General features: G+C 47.0%; 1 protein-coding gene and 1 non-coding gene across 4 annotated transcripts; one reads left to right on the forward strand and one right to left on the reverse strand.

Annotated features, from left to right (window-relative positions):
* The first annotated feature begins 413 nt into the window (after window positions 1-413).
* GLS2 (glutaminase 2) lies at window positions 414-14,073 on the forward strand. 3 transcript variants are annotated; one of them, XM_045553612.1, is made up of 19 exons: window positions 414-823; window positions 967-1,062; window positions 4,394-4,493; window positions 4,884-5,005; window positions 5,607-5,736; window positions 6,363-6,442; window positions 6,512-6,696; window positions 6,922-6,980; window positions 8,718-8,750; window positions 9,010-9,068; window positions 9,637-9,703; window positions 9,852-9,902; window positions 10,111-10,287; window positions 11,615-11,746; window positions 12,252-12,344; window positions 12,514-12,575; window positions 13,087-13,163; window positions 13,423-13,486; window positions 13,622-14,073. In XM_045553612.1, the coding sequence occupies exons 1-19, from the start codon at window positions 642-644 to the stop codon at window positions 13,776-13,778; spliced, it is 1,926 nt and encodes a 641-aa protein (XP_045409568.1). In that variant the 5' UTR covers window positions 414-641; the 3' UTR covers window positions 13,779-14,073. The 3 variants fall into 3 exon arrangements, with proteins under 3 accessions (XP_045409568.1, XP_045409569.1, XP_045409570.1); XM_045553613.1 differs by having other exon boundaries at window positions 415-823; window positions 6,533-6,696; XM_045553614.1 differs by lacking the exons at window positions 414-823; window positions 967-1,062 and adding an exon at window positions 1,086-1,290.
* LOC123640901 lies at window positions 6,128-6,188 on the reverse strand. Its single transcript, XR_006736133.1, has one exon. It is a non-coding gene; the product is annotated as a U7 small nuclear RNA (small nuclear RNA).
* Window positions 14,074-14,447: the final 374 nt, after the last annotated feature.

Raw genomic sequence — 14,447 nt, forward strand, 5'->3', positions numbered from 1 at the left:
TGGCCTTCGAATGTCGAAGCTCTCTACGGAACCTCCTCAACAGGGCTCACTCTTATCCTTCTCTCCCGAGGCAGCGCACTCCTCTCTATCAGAGAATTCCATAGTCCCGACCCGCAGCGTCGCCGCGGAGCCCCCGGCTTCGCAGCCGCTCAGCCTCAGCTTTCCCGCCCTCAGCGTCCGCACGCACTGCCAGTCACAGGGGCCGACGCGCAGAAGAATCCGCAGGCCTGTGCGGTCGGCCCACCGCTTTGCTCTCATTGGGTAGCCTCTCCCTTTCCCCACCTCAAGGTTTTTGCTTCCTCAGTGATTGGACTTGGCCTTGTCCATCTTGCCTCCCAGACACCGCCCCCTCTCCACCCACTAGACCCCGACCCAGGTTCTCCTCTAACCCTCACACTCCTCACCTGTCCCCTGTCTTGGGGGAATGGGTGCATCTAGCCCTGGCGCGAGCTGCGAAGGGGCCGGCCCCTCCTCCAGCTCCAACCCCACCCACCGTGCCCCTCTTCTCCATCTCTCAAGCGCAGCACTCCATCACCGCTCCCCGCACCTGGTCTCGCCCGCTGCTCCTCCGCCCCTCCCTTCCAATCACCGCTCGGACGGCCAGGACGGGCGCTCCGCAGAGCCGCCGGCGCGCTGGGGGCATGCGCTCTATGAAGGCTCTGCAGAAAGCGCTGAGCCGGGCGGGCAATGACTGCCGGCGGGGAGTCTGGGGTCACCTGAGCCGGAGCCCCCTCTTTGGCGGGGGCGTCCGGTACCTCCTCAGTGAGGCCGCGGCGCCGGGCAGAGAGACGCCGCACGGCCACCAGCCACAGCACCAGGGGCAGTAAGACTCGTGGGACTGGGGTCAGGGGACAGGCGCGCTCCCACTCCCACTGTCCTTCTTGCTAGCTTCCAGTCCCTTTCCCTAGGGAGCGCCTCTCATCTCCCGTCTCCTCGCTCACTAGCCTGCGATGTCTTTTTCTTTAGGTTTGGGGCTTTGGGTCCGCCACGCTCGGGCGGTGACGTGCGGTGGCCGGGGAGGGCGTTTGGGCAGGTCGGCCCTCGGGATGTTGCCTGTCCAAGGTGCGTACTTAACTGGGAGTGCAGATGGGTGCGAAGTGTTGCTTGGTGCACGTGTCTGAGTGCTGGGCCGAGTACACGCCCGCCCATCCTCACCCTGTCTCACCTCCCGGGTCCTCGTGTGTATTCTAGGGTATGCGTGGGAATGGAACAGCTTCCTGTCCCTCAAGTCCAAGTGTACTTGAGTCTGTGTCTATGTGGTGTGTCTGTGATTCTGCGTGTCCTCAGCAGGTAATGTGTAATGCGCATGTATTATTGGTGCGCGGGTACGTGTGTATGTGTTGGGAGTGTGCGTAAGCAGGACTTCCTAATCTGTAGAATAAGGGTGGTTTTCCAAATTGGTTGTTGAACGGGGAGAATAATTAAAATGGAGGAAAAGACATTAAGACGCAAATTTCCCAAACCAGAGCCAGTCAGAGCTGTTATTTGTGCTGCTCAGGCTCCTTGATTTAAAGGGTTCTTTTCCCTTGGGCACTTCCCCCCAGGAGGGCGAACCTTTCTCTCCTCCACTGCCCAGGAATACTTGGTGGCTGAACCTTTTTTCCTCCAAAACGCAGACCTTGCTGAACAGGAAATCTTGTCTTTCCCAGAAGGCCAGCATAGACGCTGTCCAAGTAGCCCCTGCCCTATTATACCAGGAACAGAAAATGGCCCATCTCCCCTGCCATTGCCATTTACCTGATGACACTCAGAACATATACACACCATGATTAAAGTAGCCGACTGACACGGCACTACCTCACCACTACTTGAGTCCCTGTCCTGAGGGGTAGCAGACCAATGGGTATTTTTTTTTATTACTAATCATTACTACGCAGTACTTTTCCATCAGGCTCTTCTCAAAGAGACCCAGAACATTTAAAGGATAAGCCTTCTCCCTCCTGTTCCAGTCTGCACCCCAACTTCCTCCCAGGTGGGATAGAGCAAAGGCTTGATGTCCCTCACCTGTCCACCTTCTGGGTGGGTGGGGAGCTAGAGGTATCCCTAGTTCCCCCATACACACTTTCTTACCCAACAGAGTAGGGTGATGGAAGTGTTTTTAGGGGACCTTGTTTCTCCTGCCTATGGCTGCCTGTGCTCCAGGGAACCTCCTGGTAACTCCCTTGGACTGATCCCCGGGCAGAAGGGGCTGAAAGCGATGGAGAGTGATGTGCTCTGGGAGTGTGATGATACCATGAGGGAGAGGGATTTCTGTTGCCAGGAAAGGAGGGCAGCAAAGAGGAAATGCTTGTTATTCAGATTGTTCATTTAATATTTAGCTTTACTGTATTTCTGACTTTAAAAGAAAAACTAAATACAGAGTATCTAGAAGAAAATAAAGATCTCAATATTAGAGATAACCAATTAATATGGTGAAATATATCCCATAAATGTATGTAATTTAACAAAAATGGGATCATAATATTCATATTCTTTGGTAACCTGTCTTTTCCTTTTATGGACAGCTTTTAATATTGAATATGTGTGTGCGTATGACATTGTCATTTTTAATAGCTGCAGTTTTTCCATTTTAAAAGATTCCATTGTATGAAGAATCATAATTTATTTAATCAGTCTTCAATTTGGTTATTATATACTCTTGTGCACTTATTCAATTATTTCTTATCGTAAATGCCTAGGAAATTTTTCTCCCCAGAGACAATCCCATGTCATTGATACCTTCTATAGCCTTCCAGAGATATTTTATGTGTAAAACACATGTTGATATTATTTTACCTTTTCTTTAAAATGGTATCATACTATACAATTATTCTGCACCTTGCTTTCTTTTTTCTTTTTTTTTTTTTCTTTTTTTTTAATTTTTACTTTTTTTTGAGACAGAGTCTCACTCTGTTGCCAGGGCTAGAGTGCTGTGGTATCTGTCAACCTAGCTCACAGCAACTTCAAACTCCTGGGCTCAAGCAATCCTTCTGCCTCAGCCTCCCGAGTAGTTGGGACTACAAGCATGCACCACCATGCCCGGCTAATTTTTTCTATATATTTTTAGTTGTCCAGCTAATTCTTTCTATTTTTTCAGTAGAGATGGGGTCTCGCTCTTGCTCAGGCTGGTCTTGAACTCTGGCCTCAAGCAATCCTCCTGCCTCGGCCCCCCAGGGTGCTAGGATTACAGACATGAGCCACCAAGAATGGCCTACCAAAGGTTTTTGAGTGGAGAAATTACATTTGTGTTTTAGAAAGACAACTGGGGCCGGGCGCAGTGGCTCACGCCTGTAATCCTACCACTCTGGGAGGCCGAGGCGGGTGGATCGCTTGAGGTCTGGAGTTCAAGACCAGCCTGAGCAAGAGCGAGACCCCGTCTCTACTAAAAATAGAAAGAAATTAGCTGGACAACTAAAAATATATATATAAAAAATTACCTGGGGATGGTGGCACATGCCTGTAGTCCCAGCTACTTAGGAGGCTGAGGCAGGATTGCTTGAGCCCAGGAGTTTGAGGTTGCTGTGAGCTAGGCTGATGCCATGGCACTCTAGCCTGGGCAGTAGAGTGAGACTCTGTCTCAAAAAAAAAAGAAAGAAAGACAACTGGCATATTGTGGAAGATTGATTGGAAGTCAAGAGAGTATAGTGGCAGTTAGGTAACAAACAATAAGGAGCTGATGATAAAGAAGCATGATTAATTGAGCATCTACTTTGTACTAGACAGTTTTTCATGGAATATTATCTTCATGCGGACTCATATCACCTGCGTGAAGAAGACATTACTACCCTTATTTTACAGATAAGGTAGCAGGTTCAGAAATATTAAATGACCTGCTCAAGATCACAGGTCAGCTACAAGGACAGTGATTTGCTATTAAGGGGCAAACTCTGGTTCTTTCTACTACTCCATGCTGGCACAGGGGAACAGGAGAAGAGAAGGTGGATTTGTGGACATTATGAAGGTAGATTCATCAAATGTTGGTGACCAACTGCATATGGACGTAAGGTGTGGGACCTACCAAAATGCTTCCACATTTCCAGCTTAGCACCTAGGTGGGTGGTAATGCTATTAACCCAGATGGGAAACACAAGAGAAGGAGAAGAGGGAAGGAGGTGAGATGACTCAGGTGTGAACATGTTGAGTTTTCAGTGCCTGTGGGGCATCTAAAAGTAGAAGGGTCTAGAAGGCAGCTAGAAATAAATGTTTGAAGGTTAGGAGTAACAGAAAGCTAGAGAGTAAGATTTACAACTTCTCAGGACAGATGTGAAAGTTAGAATTAGAGATACAGATCAGATGGTTCAGGAAAGAGACATAGAATGAGGGCACCACCTACTTATAAGCCCATGTTCCAGAAGGAGGAGTAGGTATTAGTTCTTAGGCTCCTTCCCTCCTCCCCTGTCTCTGCCCCAAACAGTGATTCATCAGAGAGTGGCATGCTGTCCCGCCTGGGTGATTTGCTTTTCTACACCATTGCTGAGGGACAGGAACGAATCCCTATCCACAAGTTCACTACGGTAAGTTGCTCTCTACTGGTTCAGAGCCACAATCCCTTAAGACCTCTGGAAAGTGGGGAAAGGAGGGTAGGACAACTGCAGGGAAGCTAATTGGTTGATACATGAGGATGGAGAATACAGATGGATAATAGCAGATGCCTAGGTTGAAAAGACAATCCCATCCCTGCCCCAAGGTCCAAAGATTAAACCCTCTGACTCATGAAAAAGGGCAAGAAACCCTTGTTAGCATAGGAGTTGCTCCATTCCCTCCTTTCTTAGTCTCCAAACCCATTTGTTCCATCTATTGTAGTAGTTGGGGCTGAGCTAATTGGGTATTCATTGGGAAAGATTATTAGGATTAGATCACTGTCCTTGTAGCTGACCTTACCAGGCTTCTTCTTTCCCCTAAAGGCACTGAAGGCCACTGGACTGCAGACAACAGATCCCCGGCTCCAGGACTGTATGAGTCAGATGCACCGCATGGTCCAAGAATCCAGCAATGGTGGCCTTTTAGACCGAGATCTCTTCCAAAAGTGAGGGCCCCAGAAACAAGGGCACTGCTCTCCAAACTGTTTGTGGACATAGACTATCAGAGCAAGGTGGAGGAATCTTGCGGATTGTATAGTTCAACCCTTCATTTTATTACTTATTATAATAAATAAGTAATACATCAGTACTCATTATAAAAGTTCAAATAATATAGAAATACAGGTTCTCCTTTCCCTCCCTACCCAATCCCAGTCCCTTTTTCCCAAAAGTAAACATTGTTAACAGATTAGTGGGTATCTATAATGTCCTATGTATTTACATACATATATGAATATATATAAATATGCTTATATGATTTAGGATTTTTAAAATATAAAGGTGACATGGTATACGTCATACTATTCTGGTATTTATTTTTTCTCATATCCCAAGACATAGCATCTTTCCATGTCATTACAACCCCTCATTTTAGAGGCTAGGAAACTAAGACCTAGAAAGATAAACTGACCTGCCAAAGGTCACACAGCTGTTGATCCCAAACCTGCTGACCACTCACAACCTCGTTTATTCCCAACTTCCATGGCTCCAGAGTGAGTCCCAGCTGCATCTCTCCAGCCCCCTAATCCAATCATGTCTGGGATCCAGGTGTGTGAGCAGCAACATTGTACTCCTGACCCAGGCATTCCGAAAGAAGTTTGTCATTCCTGATTTTGAGGAGTTCACGGGCCATGTGGATCGCATCTTTGAGGATGCCAAAGAGCTCACTGGAGGCAAAGTGAGGCCCAGGGGACTAAGGGAGGGACAAGGGATCTGGGCCAGATATACCTTGCTTCTCAGAGATTTCCTGGGGCTAGGAATCCAACGGATGAGAGACAAGAAGCAGAACCTCTAAAAATAGGGAAGTGGCTTCATGTTGTTTCTATACATGTGATTCCTAGAGCAAGTGAGGGAATCTGAGGTTTTTATGGTCAATTAAGGTAAATTGTCATAAAGGTTCAATAGAGCCTTCAAAGAGACTGATAGGGTAATTACGCCTAAGAACTAAAAACGGACGCTGACCCCAGAATTCTCCTTTTTTACCTCCCATGGGCTTTACTGCCTTTCCTACAAGATCGGGGCTACAGAAAAATAAGGCCCTCTAGTACTTTTTTATTTATTTTTTTATTTTGGGTCTTCCAGTCAGGACCAGAAAAGCTGCTAGACAAATTCTAAAGAGCTGTAACACTAGTCCTCTAGTACTTAAAGCTTGGGCATTTCTGGGAGCAATAGGCAGGAGGGAACCTGTTTGCCCAGCAGGAGACAGAATTTTGGCTTTTATCTAAAAGATTTCTTGATCCTCAACCTGAATTTTGTTCCTCTTCTCCATCTCCATCTCCCTTTTCTCTTCCCATTTATGTCCAGGTGGCAGCCTACATCCCTCAGCTGGCCAAGTCAAACCCAGACCTGTGGGGGGTCTCCCTGTGCACGGTGGATGGTCAGCGGTGAGATGCTGGGCAAGTGGAAGGGGAGGCAGGGCACAGGTGCAGAACAAAAGCCAGCCCCTTTCATAGCACCTGTCTGCCTGCCTCCAGGCACTCTGTGGGCCACACAAAGATCCCCTTCTGCCTGCAGTCCTGTGTGAAGCCCCTCACCTATGCCATCTCCATAAGCACCCTAGGCACTGACTACGTGCACAAGTTTGTGGGCAAAGAGCCCAGCGGCCTGCGCTACAACAAGCTCTCCCTCAATGAGGAAGGTGAGTACTACCAGGAATCAGACCAAACCCATAGCTGCTCCCTTCTCCTTATCCCCACCCCTCCCCCAGGCTTCTTTCTTTGTTTCTCTGACCTTCCTGATTAGCCCTGTCATTCCTTTCTCTCCAGCAAAGAAATATTTCTTGTCTAACCTACAGAGTGGGCAGGCTGTAAAGGAGGCTTTATTTAGTGGCTGATAAGACTCTGGGTGGCTTGTATTTCTCCAGGAATTCCCCATAACCCCATGGTCAATGCTGGTGCCATTGTCGTCAGCTCCTTGATCAAGGTCAGTGCCACTCTAACCTTCTGAAAGGTAATATTCTCTAAGCTCCGTTGTTCCTGTATCTGTCTTATCTGTTCAGCAGTCCAGGGAGACTGGTGAGGCTCTGACTCCCTTGAGGGTCCCCAGGAGGCACATGAGAACACAGCAGGGACCCACGTGTAATGCTGAGGATGTTAGTAAAAGGGACTGCATACCTCCCCAACCCCCACCCTGTACTGTTCCCTGCCCCCACCCACGAGTCTAGAGCCCACAGCTTCCTGGCCCTTAGAGAAGTGAGCAGATCCTGACCCCTGCCTAGGACCAAGGGCCAAATGCCAGAGACAGGGGGAGGACAGCACTATTAGGTACCGATTGGCCACTTCTAGGTGAGGGACACATGGAGAAAGGGGTGAATGGCCAGGCCAGGGCAGTTATTCACGTCACCTGGAACTGTGAGTTGGCCTTGAATAAGGGTGTCAGACTGGCGTCAGCTGTAGGTCTCCCAGGGCTTGAGCAAGAACCTGGGAGCAGCTGGGCAGCAACACTCTGGAGCCAATCACAGCCCCTCCTGTGGAAGGTGGTGTTAGGAACCCTTCCCCCAGGGATTCAGGTGTCAGAGTCCCAGCAGCGTTGACTCTATAGTTGACACTGTGCAGGAAGCAATGAGTTTGGGGGAGGAGACCAGACCAGGTCTCTCCCTCATTCTGTGATGGCTCTGTCTACAACCCTATATCTGGAATCTGCCTCATCCCATTCTCCCTTAAGTAGGCCCTGTTGGACTTGACTCCCAGCTAAAATCTTTAGCTTTATTTCAGTTGTGAATATAATTGAATATTACAATATATGCAGCAGACACTCTCATCCCATTCCTGCTACTTCATTCCATCTTGGAAATGGGTATGGGAGTCAGGCTCTAATGTGGGACAGAGATCAGGGATAGGGGTGGGGCTTGGGGACAAGACTGGAGTCAGGAAGATGCAAATGGGCATCAGGGATGAGGCTTTGGATTAAGAATGGAAATGGGGGTGAAACTCAGGATGAGTGAGGCTCATTGATGCAGTGAGGTTATCCATACACTCATTCCTTGATAATAAAATCTAAATGGTTTGGGTTTCTTTGTCCATTTTTTTAAAGGCAGTCTCTTGCTATGTTACCCAGTCTAGATTCAAACTCCTGGGCTCAAGCAATCCTCTTGCCTCAGCCTCCAGAGTAGCTGAAACTCAGGTACCCAGCTTGGCTTGGTTTTTAAGATCACTAGATATACATGAGTATAAAAAAGTCTCAGTTGGCTTTTTGCGTTTTAAAAAAAAAAAAAAAAAAAAAAGTCATTTTGGCCAGGTGCGGTGGCTCACATCTGTAATCCTAGCACTGTGGGAGGCCGAAGTCCGAGGATTGTTTTAAGTCAGAAGTTCGAGACCAGCCTGAGTAAGAGCAAGACCCCATCTCTACCAAAAATAGAAAAAATTAGCCAGCTGCGATGGCATGCACCTGTAGTCCCAGCTACTCAGGAAGCTGAGGCAGGAGGATCACTGAGCCCAGGAGTTTGAGATTGTAATGAGCTGCAATGACACCACTGCACTCTACCCAGGGCAACAGAGCAAGACTCTGTCTCAAAAAAAAAAAAAAAAAGTCATTGTAAAATATAATACTTTTCTACTAGGAAGACCAGTCTAACACTTTAACTCCACTAGGTCCTCCCAACCCTTCCCTCTGTCATCCTCCTAGGCCTGGAATACTCACTTCTCTTCTCTTTGTCTGCAGATGGACTGTAACAAAGCGGAGAAGTTTGATTTTGTAAGTTCCCTTGCTACTCAGCCCCTGGCTGCTTTTCTCCATGGCGTGTCCTCTCCAGCTGCCCCAGTGCCTGGCTCTATCTGGTGCACCTGCACTATCAGGTGCACCAGCCCACACTAGAAGCCTTATTTCCAGAGCTGTGGGAATCTGCTGGCCTCAGAGAGTAAAGCCTCTTGATAAGGATTGTGTAGTCAGCTTGGGATGTGTTAAATTGAGGTCTTAAGTCAAGTGGTGCCTCCCATGCCTTTTTCTCTTCCAGGTGTTGCAGTATCTGAACAAAATGGCTGGGAATGAATACGTGGGTTTCAGCAATGCCACGTAAGACCCTGTTTAGAGGATCAGCTGAATGCATTGTGGGGAGTGGGTGTATACATGGGATGGGGTAGGGAAAGAGAGGAGAACCTTAGGAGGAAGAAATCCCAGGGGAACTTTGGCCTCCCAGCTTCCTCTGAGCCCTTTCATTGACATTTATTTACTTTGTAAAATAATTTGTTCCATTTCTAATTAGTATGTAATGAGAAGAGCAATGTGATGACTTGTGCCTGAGCCCTTTCTTGCCAAGACCCAAAGACAAAAGCCTCACCAGTTTCCCTAGACTAGAACAAGAAAACCCCAACCCAAATTGTCTAGTCATCTAGTCTAGGGAACCTGGTGACTGGACAATTTGGGGTGGCTTTTTTTGTTTTGTTTCTTTACATTTTATAGCAAAGCTATGCTGAGTGTTTGCTCAGGTTCAGAAGTTTCCTCTACTATTACTATGAAAAGTTATAAAGGGGCTTAGTTTGATGTGTGATGTAGTTCTGTCTCTCTCAGAGAAGGTAATTTTTCCCCTTCTCCCAACACCCACCCCTCAAACTTCAACTACTAAATTGGGTGTTTTCTTCAGATTCCAGTCAGAGAAGGAAACAGGGGATCGGAATTATGCCATTGGCTATTATCTCAAGGAAAAGAAGGTAACTGGGAGAGGCTGGTAGAGAAAGTCCCTGGGAATTCTGCTGCTGGTGGAAGGGCAGTAGGGATTGGAGACTTTGGCTGAGGCCCTGGCGGTGTGAAAGGGCTGCTGATGCTCTGCAAAATGCTTTCCCCTCTTCTTCCTTGCAGTGCTTTCCTAAGGGGGTGGACATGATGGCTGCCCTTGATCTCTACTTCCAGGTAAGCAGACACTGATCAGGGACAAGGGAATAGGACAGACTTCCCTCCTTGTGCCTACCCACAAGAGGGATAAGAGGGATAATCTTCTCTAGTGGTTCTGGTGTCCTTTAGAAACACCTGGGGAACTATATGCTGAGAACATTGCTCTGTACCCAAGACCACCGTCTTCAGGTCCACACCACATCTTTACCTCTCCTTGTCTTCATAGCTGTGCTCTGTGGAGGTCACCTGTGAATCAGGGAGTGTCATGGCAGCCACCCTTGCCAATGGCGGGATCTGCCCCATCACAGGCGAGAGTGTGCTGAGTGCTGAAGCAGTACGCAACACCCTAAGCCTCATGCATTCCTGTGGCATGTATGACTTCTCTGGCCAGTTTGCCTTCCATGTAAGTGTTTCTGGCCCTGCCATCCATATGCCATGAGCCCAGTGCCAAAAAGAGAGAACACTGAGTCTCTGAAGATAGAGAGGTGGATTGACAAACTTTCAACGAGGCAATAGGTTGAAAATCCTTAGGGGAGTTTGTCGAACACACCAAGTTCCTCAAATACATAAACACAAGATGTTACAGCTTCTGAATCACCCTTCATATGGCTGGCTGTTCTCTGGGTCTCAGTTTAGATACCACTTCCAGAGAAAGGCTTTTCTGACCACCCTATCTCAGTTGGCCCCCCTTCCATCTCTGTTTACAGCACCCAACTTCTTTTTTTTTTTTTTTTTTTTGAGACAGAGTGTCACTTTGTTGCCCTGGCTAGAGTGAGTGCCGTGGCGTCAGCCTAGCTCACAGCAACCTCAAACTCCTGGGCTTAAGCAATCCTACTGCCTCAGCCTCCCGAGTAGCTGGGACAGGCATGTGCCACCATGCCCGGCTAATTTTTTCTATATATATTTTAGTTGGCCAGATAATTTCTTTCTATTTTTAGTAGAGACGGGGTCTCACTCTTGCTCAGGCTGGTCTCAAACTCCTGACCTTGAGCGATCCACCCGCCTCGGCCTCCCAGAGTGCTAAGATTACAGGCGTGAGCCACCACGCCTGGCCTAGCACCCAACTTCTTTTCTTCTCAGTACTTATAATCATTTTAAAATTTATTTTTGCCTGTTTATTTACCTGTTTATTGCCTGTCTCCTAGCCACCAGAATGTAAGTTAAATGAGAGACTCTGTCCTAGTTCTAGCACAGCATCCAGCACAAAATGCTGTGGCTATTTCAGCAAATATTTCCTAACAGAATCAACAAATTTAAGAGGAGGAAAGGAAAGGAGTAAGAAAAGAAGCTAAATAACAATCCAAAAGGTTGAGATGGGTTGCGGCCTTGCCCATTCAGTCACTTGGTATAGTTTTATTTAGTTTGTTGGGTGTTTTTTTTGTTGTTGTTTTGTTTTGAGACGGACTCTTACTCTGTCACCTGGGCTAAAGTGCTATGGCATCAGTCTAGCTCACAGCAACCTCAAGCAATTCTCTTGCCTCAGCCTCCCAAGTAGCTGGGACTACAGGCATGCACCACCACTGGCTAATTTTTTCTATTTTTTAGTAGAGATGGGGTCTCGCCTTTACTCAAGCTCGTCTCAAACTTCTGAGCTCAAGTGATCCTCCCACTTTGGCCTCCCAAAGTGCTAGGATTACAGGGATGAGCCACCGGGCCTGGCCTGGTCTTACTTGTTGATTTTCTCAAATTTGGGGCACCAACTCATCTTCATCTTCAACTTTGTTCCCCAGGTGGGCCTGCCAGCCAAGTCAGCTGTGTCAGGAGCTATACTTCTGGTGGTACCCAATGTCATGGGAATGATGTGTCTGTCACCTCCACTGGACAAGTTGGGGAACAGCCAGAGGGGCATCAACTTCTGCCAGGTGAGCTGCTTTGCATATAGTACTTAATATATATATATATATTTTTTTTTTTTTTTTTTTTTTTTTAAAAAGAGGCTCACTCTGTTGACCAGGCTAGAGTGCCGTGGCGTCAGCCTAGCTCACAGCAACCTCAAGCAATCCTCCAGCCTCAGCCTCCCAAGTAGCTGGGACTACAGGCATGTGCCACCATGCCCGGCTAATTTTTTTTTTAATGTGTATTTTTAGTTGTCCGTATAATTTCTTTCTATTTTTAGTAGAGACGGGGTCTCGCTCTTGCTCAGGCTGGTCTCAAACTCCTGAGCTCAAACAATCCACCTGCCTCAGCCTCCCAGAGTGCCAGGATTACAGGCGTGAGCCACCGCGCCCGGCCTAGTACTTAATATTTTTGAATTAAGCAATAAATGTATTTAATGGTAGCCACTGTTATTTTAAATAAATAATGCAATTTTGAGCTCCTGCTAAGTGCAAGGAGTAAATAAATAAGATCTTTGGCTTACAATTCTAGAAATTGGTGTCTCTCTTCAATTTCCACAACTATGACAACTTGCGGCACTGTGCTCGGAAGTTAGACCCACGGCGTGAAGGGGGAGAAGTTCAGGTAAGGAAAACCCCAGATGACTTGTGAGACTATTTCAGAATTGAGCATTCCACAACACTTCAGCAATACCCTTGACTAAGCATCCATTGAGGAGGGTCACAGGACAGAGCTGGGCATGGATGGGTTCAAAGCCACAATTAATCTCAGGTGGGTATGATTTGTGTTCCAGAACAAGACTGTGGTAAACCTGTTATTTGCTGCCTATAGTGGAGATGTCTCAGCTCTTCGAAGGTAATTCTGTGACCAGATATACATAGTAAAATACTCCTGGTCAGAGATCTTATTAGGAGGCAACACAGCAAAATAGTTAAGTGTTTTAGCTTTGGCGCTGGACAGAATGGATTGGATATAAATTGCATTTAAATGAGATTTTTTTAAAAAAGTAAAGTGTCTTCCCTAGGATAAGAACTTACTGGTAGCCACTGTTATTAACTTGGGTGGTAAGAGCAGAGGCCTAGGAGGTGGGGACCCTGCCTCAAATGGATTACCAACATCAACAAATGTGTACTGGGCACCCACTACAGGGAGCCAGTAATGTTTCTGGAAGCATCAACTCTCATATCTCTAATGTGGGAGTAACAGTCTCATCTGAGTATAGAACATACATTATTCAGAGCCTACAAATCTTGGCATAAGCTGTTTTACTCTCTGTGGAACTCATCCAGTCTGATCCCACTTCAGAAAGAACACTAGTGATTCCAGACTGATCTAGATAACTCTAGCTGCTTTCTACTACCCTCAGATTTGCCTTGTCAGCCATGAATATGGAACAGAAAGACTACGACTCCCGCACAGCTCTGCATGTTGCTGCAGCTGAAGGTATCTGAAGGGTTAAAGAGGGTTAAATCGTAAGACCCTTTCTTTTCTACCAAGAGTACCCCCATTTTATGTGCCTTCAAGGTTATATGGGCAGCAAATAGTTTTGTCCAGATGCCCTTCAGACAGACTGACTGCTGCAGGGAGCAAAATGGGAAGAGGACTTCTCCCCGCCCCTCTGGGTATAGACTCCAGCAGCCAAGGGTCTGCACCAAAGGGTTCAGGACCTATATGCTCTCATTTTCCTTGTCTATATTCCCAGGACACACTGAAGTTGTTAAATTCCTGATTGAGGCTTGCAAAGTGAATCCTTTTGTCAAGGACAGGTGAGGATTAGGCTAAAAGGGAAGTGGGAGGGTGGGCACAGCTTCACACCACTGCCATCCAGCCACCGTGCACATGTTTACAACCACTACACTTTCATGTCTTCTTTGCCTGATTATGATCATTGTTCCTCTCAGGTGGGGCAACATCCCGCTGGATGATGCTGTGCAGTTCAACCACCTGGAGGTGGTCAAACTGCTTCAAGATTACCAGGACTCCTACACACTCTCTGAGACTCAGGCTGAGGCAGCAGCTGAGGCCTTGTCCAAGGAGAACTTAGAGAGCATGGTGTGAGCACTTGTTGGGGACAGTCCCTGCTTGAGAAAAAGCATGATGTGGCCACACACTTAACCTATAACCACCAAAAATGCTATAGAGAGCTACACTGCTTCAGTGGGGACCAAGAAAGTCATTTGGTGACTTAGGCCATTGCTTTCTGTGAGAGTCAAAATACCCTATACCCTCAGCAGACAGAGTCTGGAGAGATCAGCCCCACCCTTGGCCAAGACATACTGCTGCTACTGCTAACAGCTATTTTATAGACAGAGAAAGTATTTTGTGTTCAAATAAACTTTAATTACACAAATTATTTTTGCTAAACCCACTACTTCTCTTTCTCCCCTAGGGATATCAATTGAGCTTCATCACCATCATAGAAGGTAGAATAAGATGGAACCACAGGGTCAGACAGAGCCCAAACAATACATATTTCACATACATATTCATTTACCCCACCAGGTTTTTCTCAACCCCAAATACTGCTTTAGGTTAAGTGTATTCTGCTGCCAAGGGTGTGGAAGTTTAAGTGTCAACAGGCCCAAAAATGGATTGTGCAAAACCTCAGGCCTCCCTCCTTCTTCAGGAAGTTCCAACTGTGGCAGAAATGAAGATGAAGCTTCTCAAGAATAAACAGTTTCTAGCATTAATCCCCTAGAGATCCCCCAAGTGTCTCTTCCCCTTTGG

This window comes from Lemur catta, chromosome 6 (genome assembly GCF_020740605.2).
Source record: "Lemur catta isolate mLemCat1 chromosome 6, mLemCat1.pri, whole genome shotgun sequence".
Classification (NCBI taxonomy): Eukaryota; Metazoa; Chordata; class Mammalia; order Primates; family Lemuridae; genus Lemur; species Lemur catta.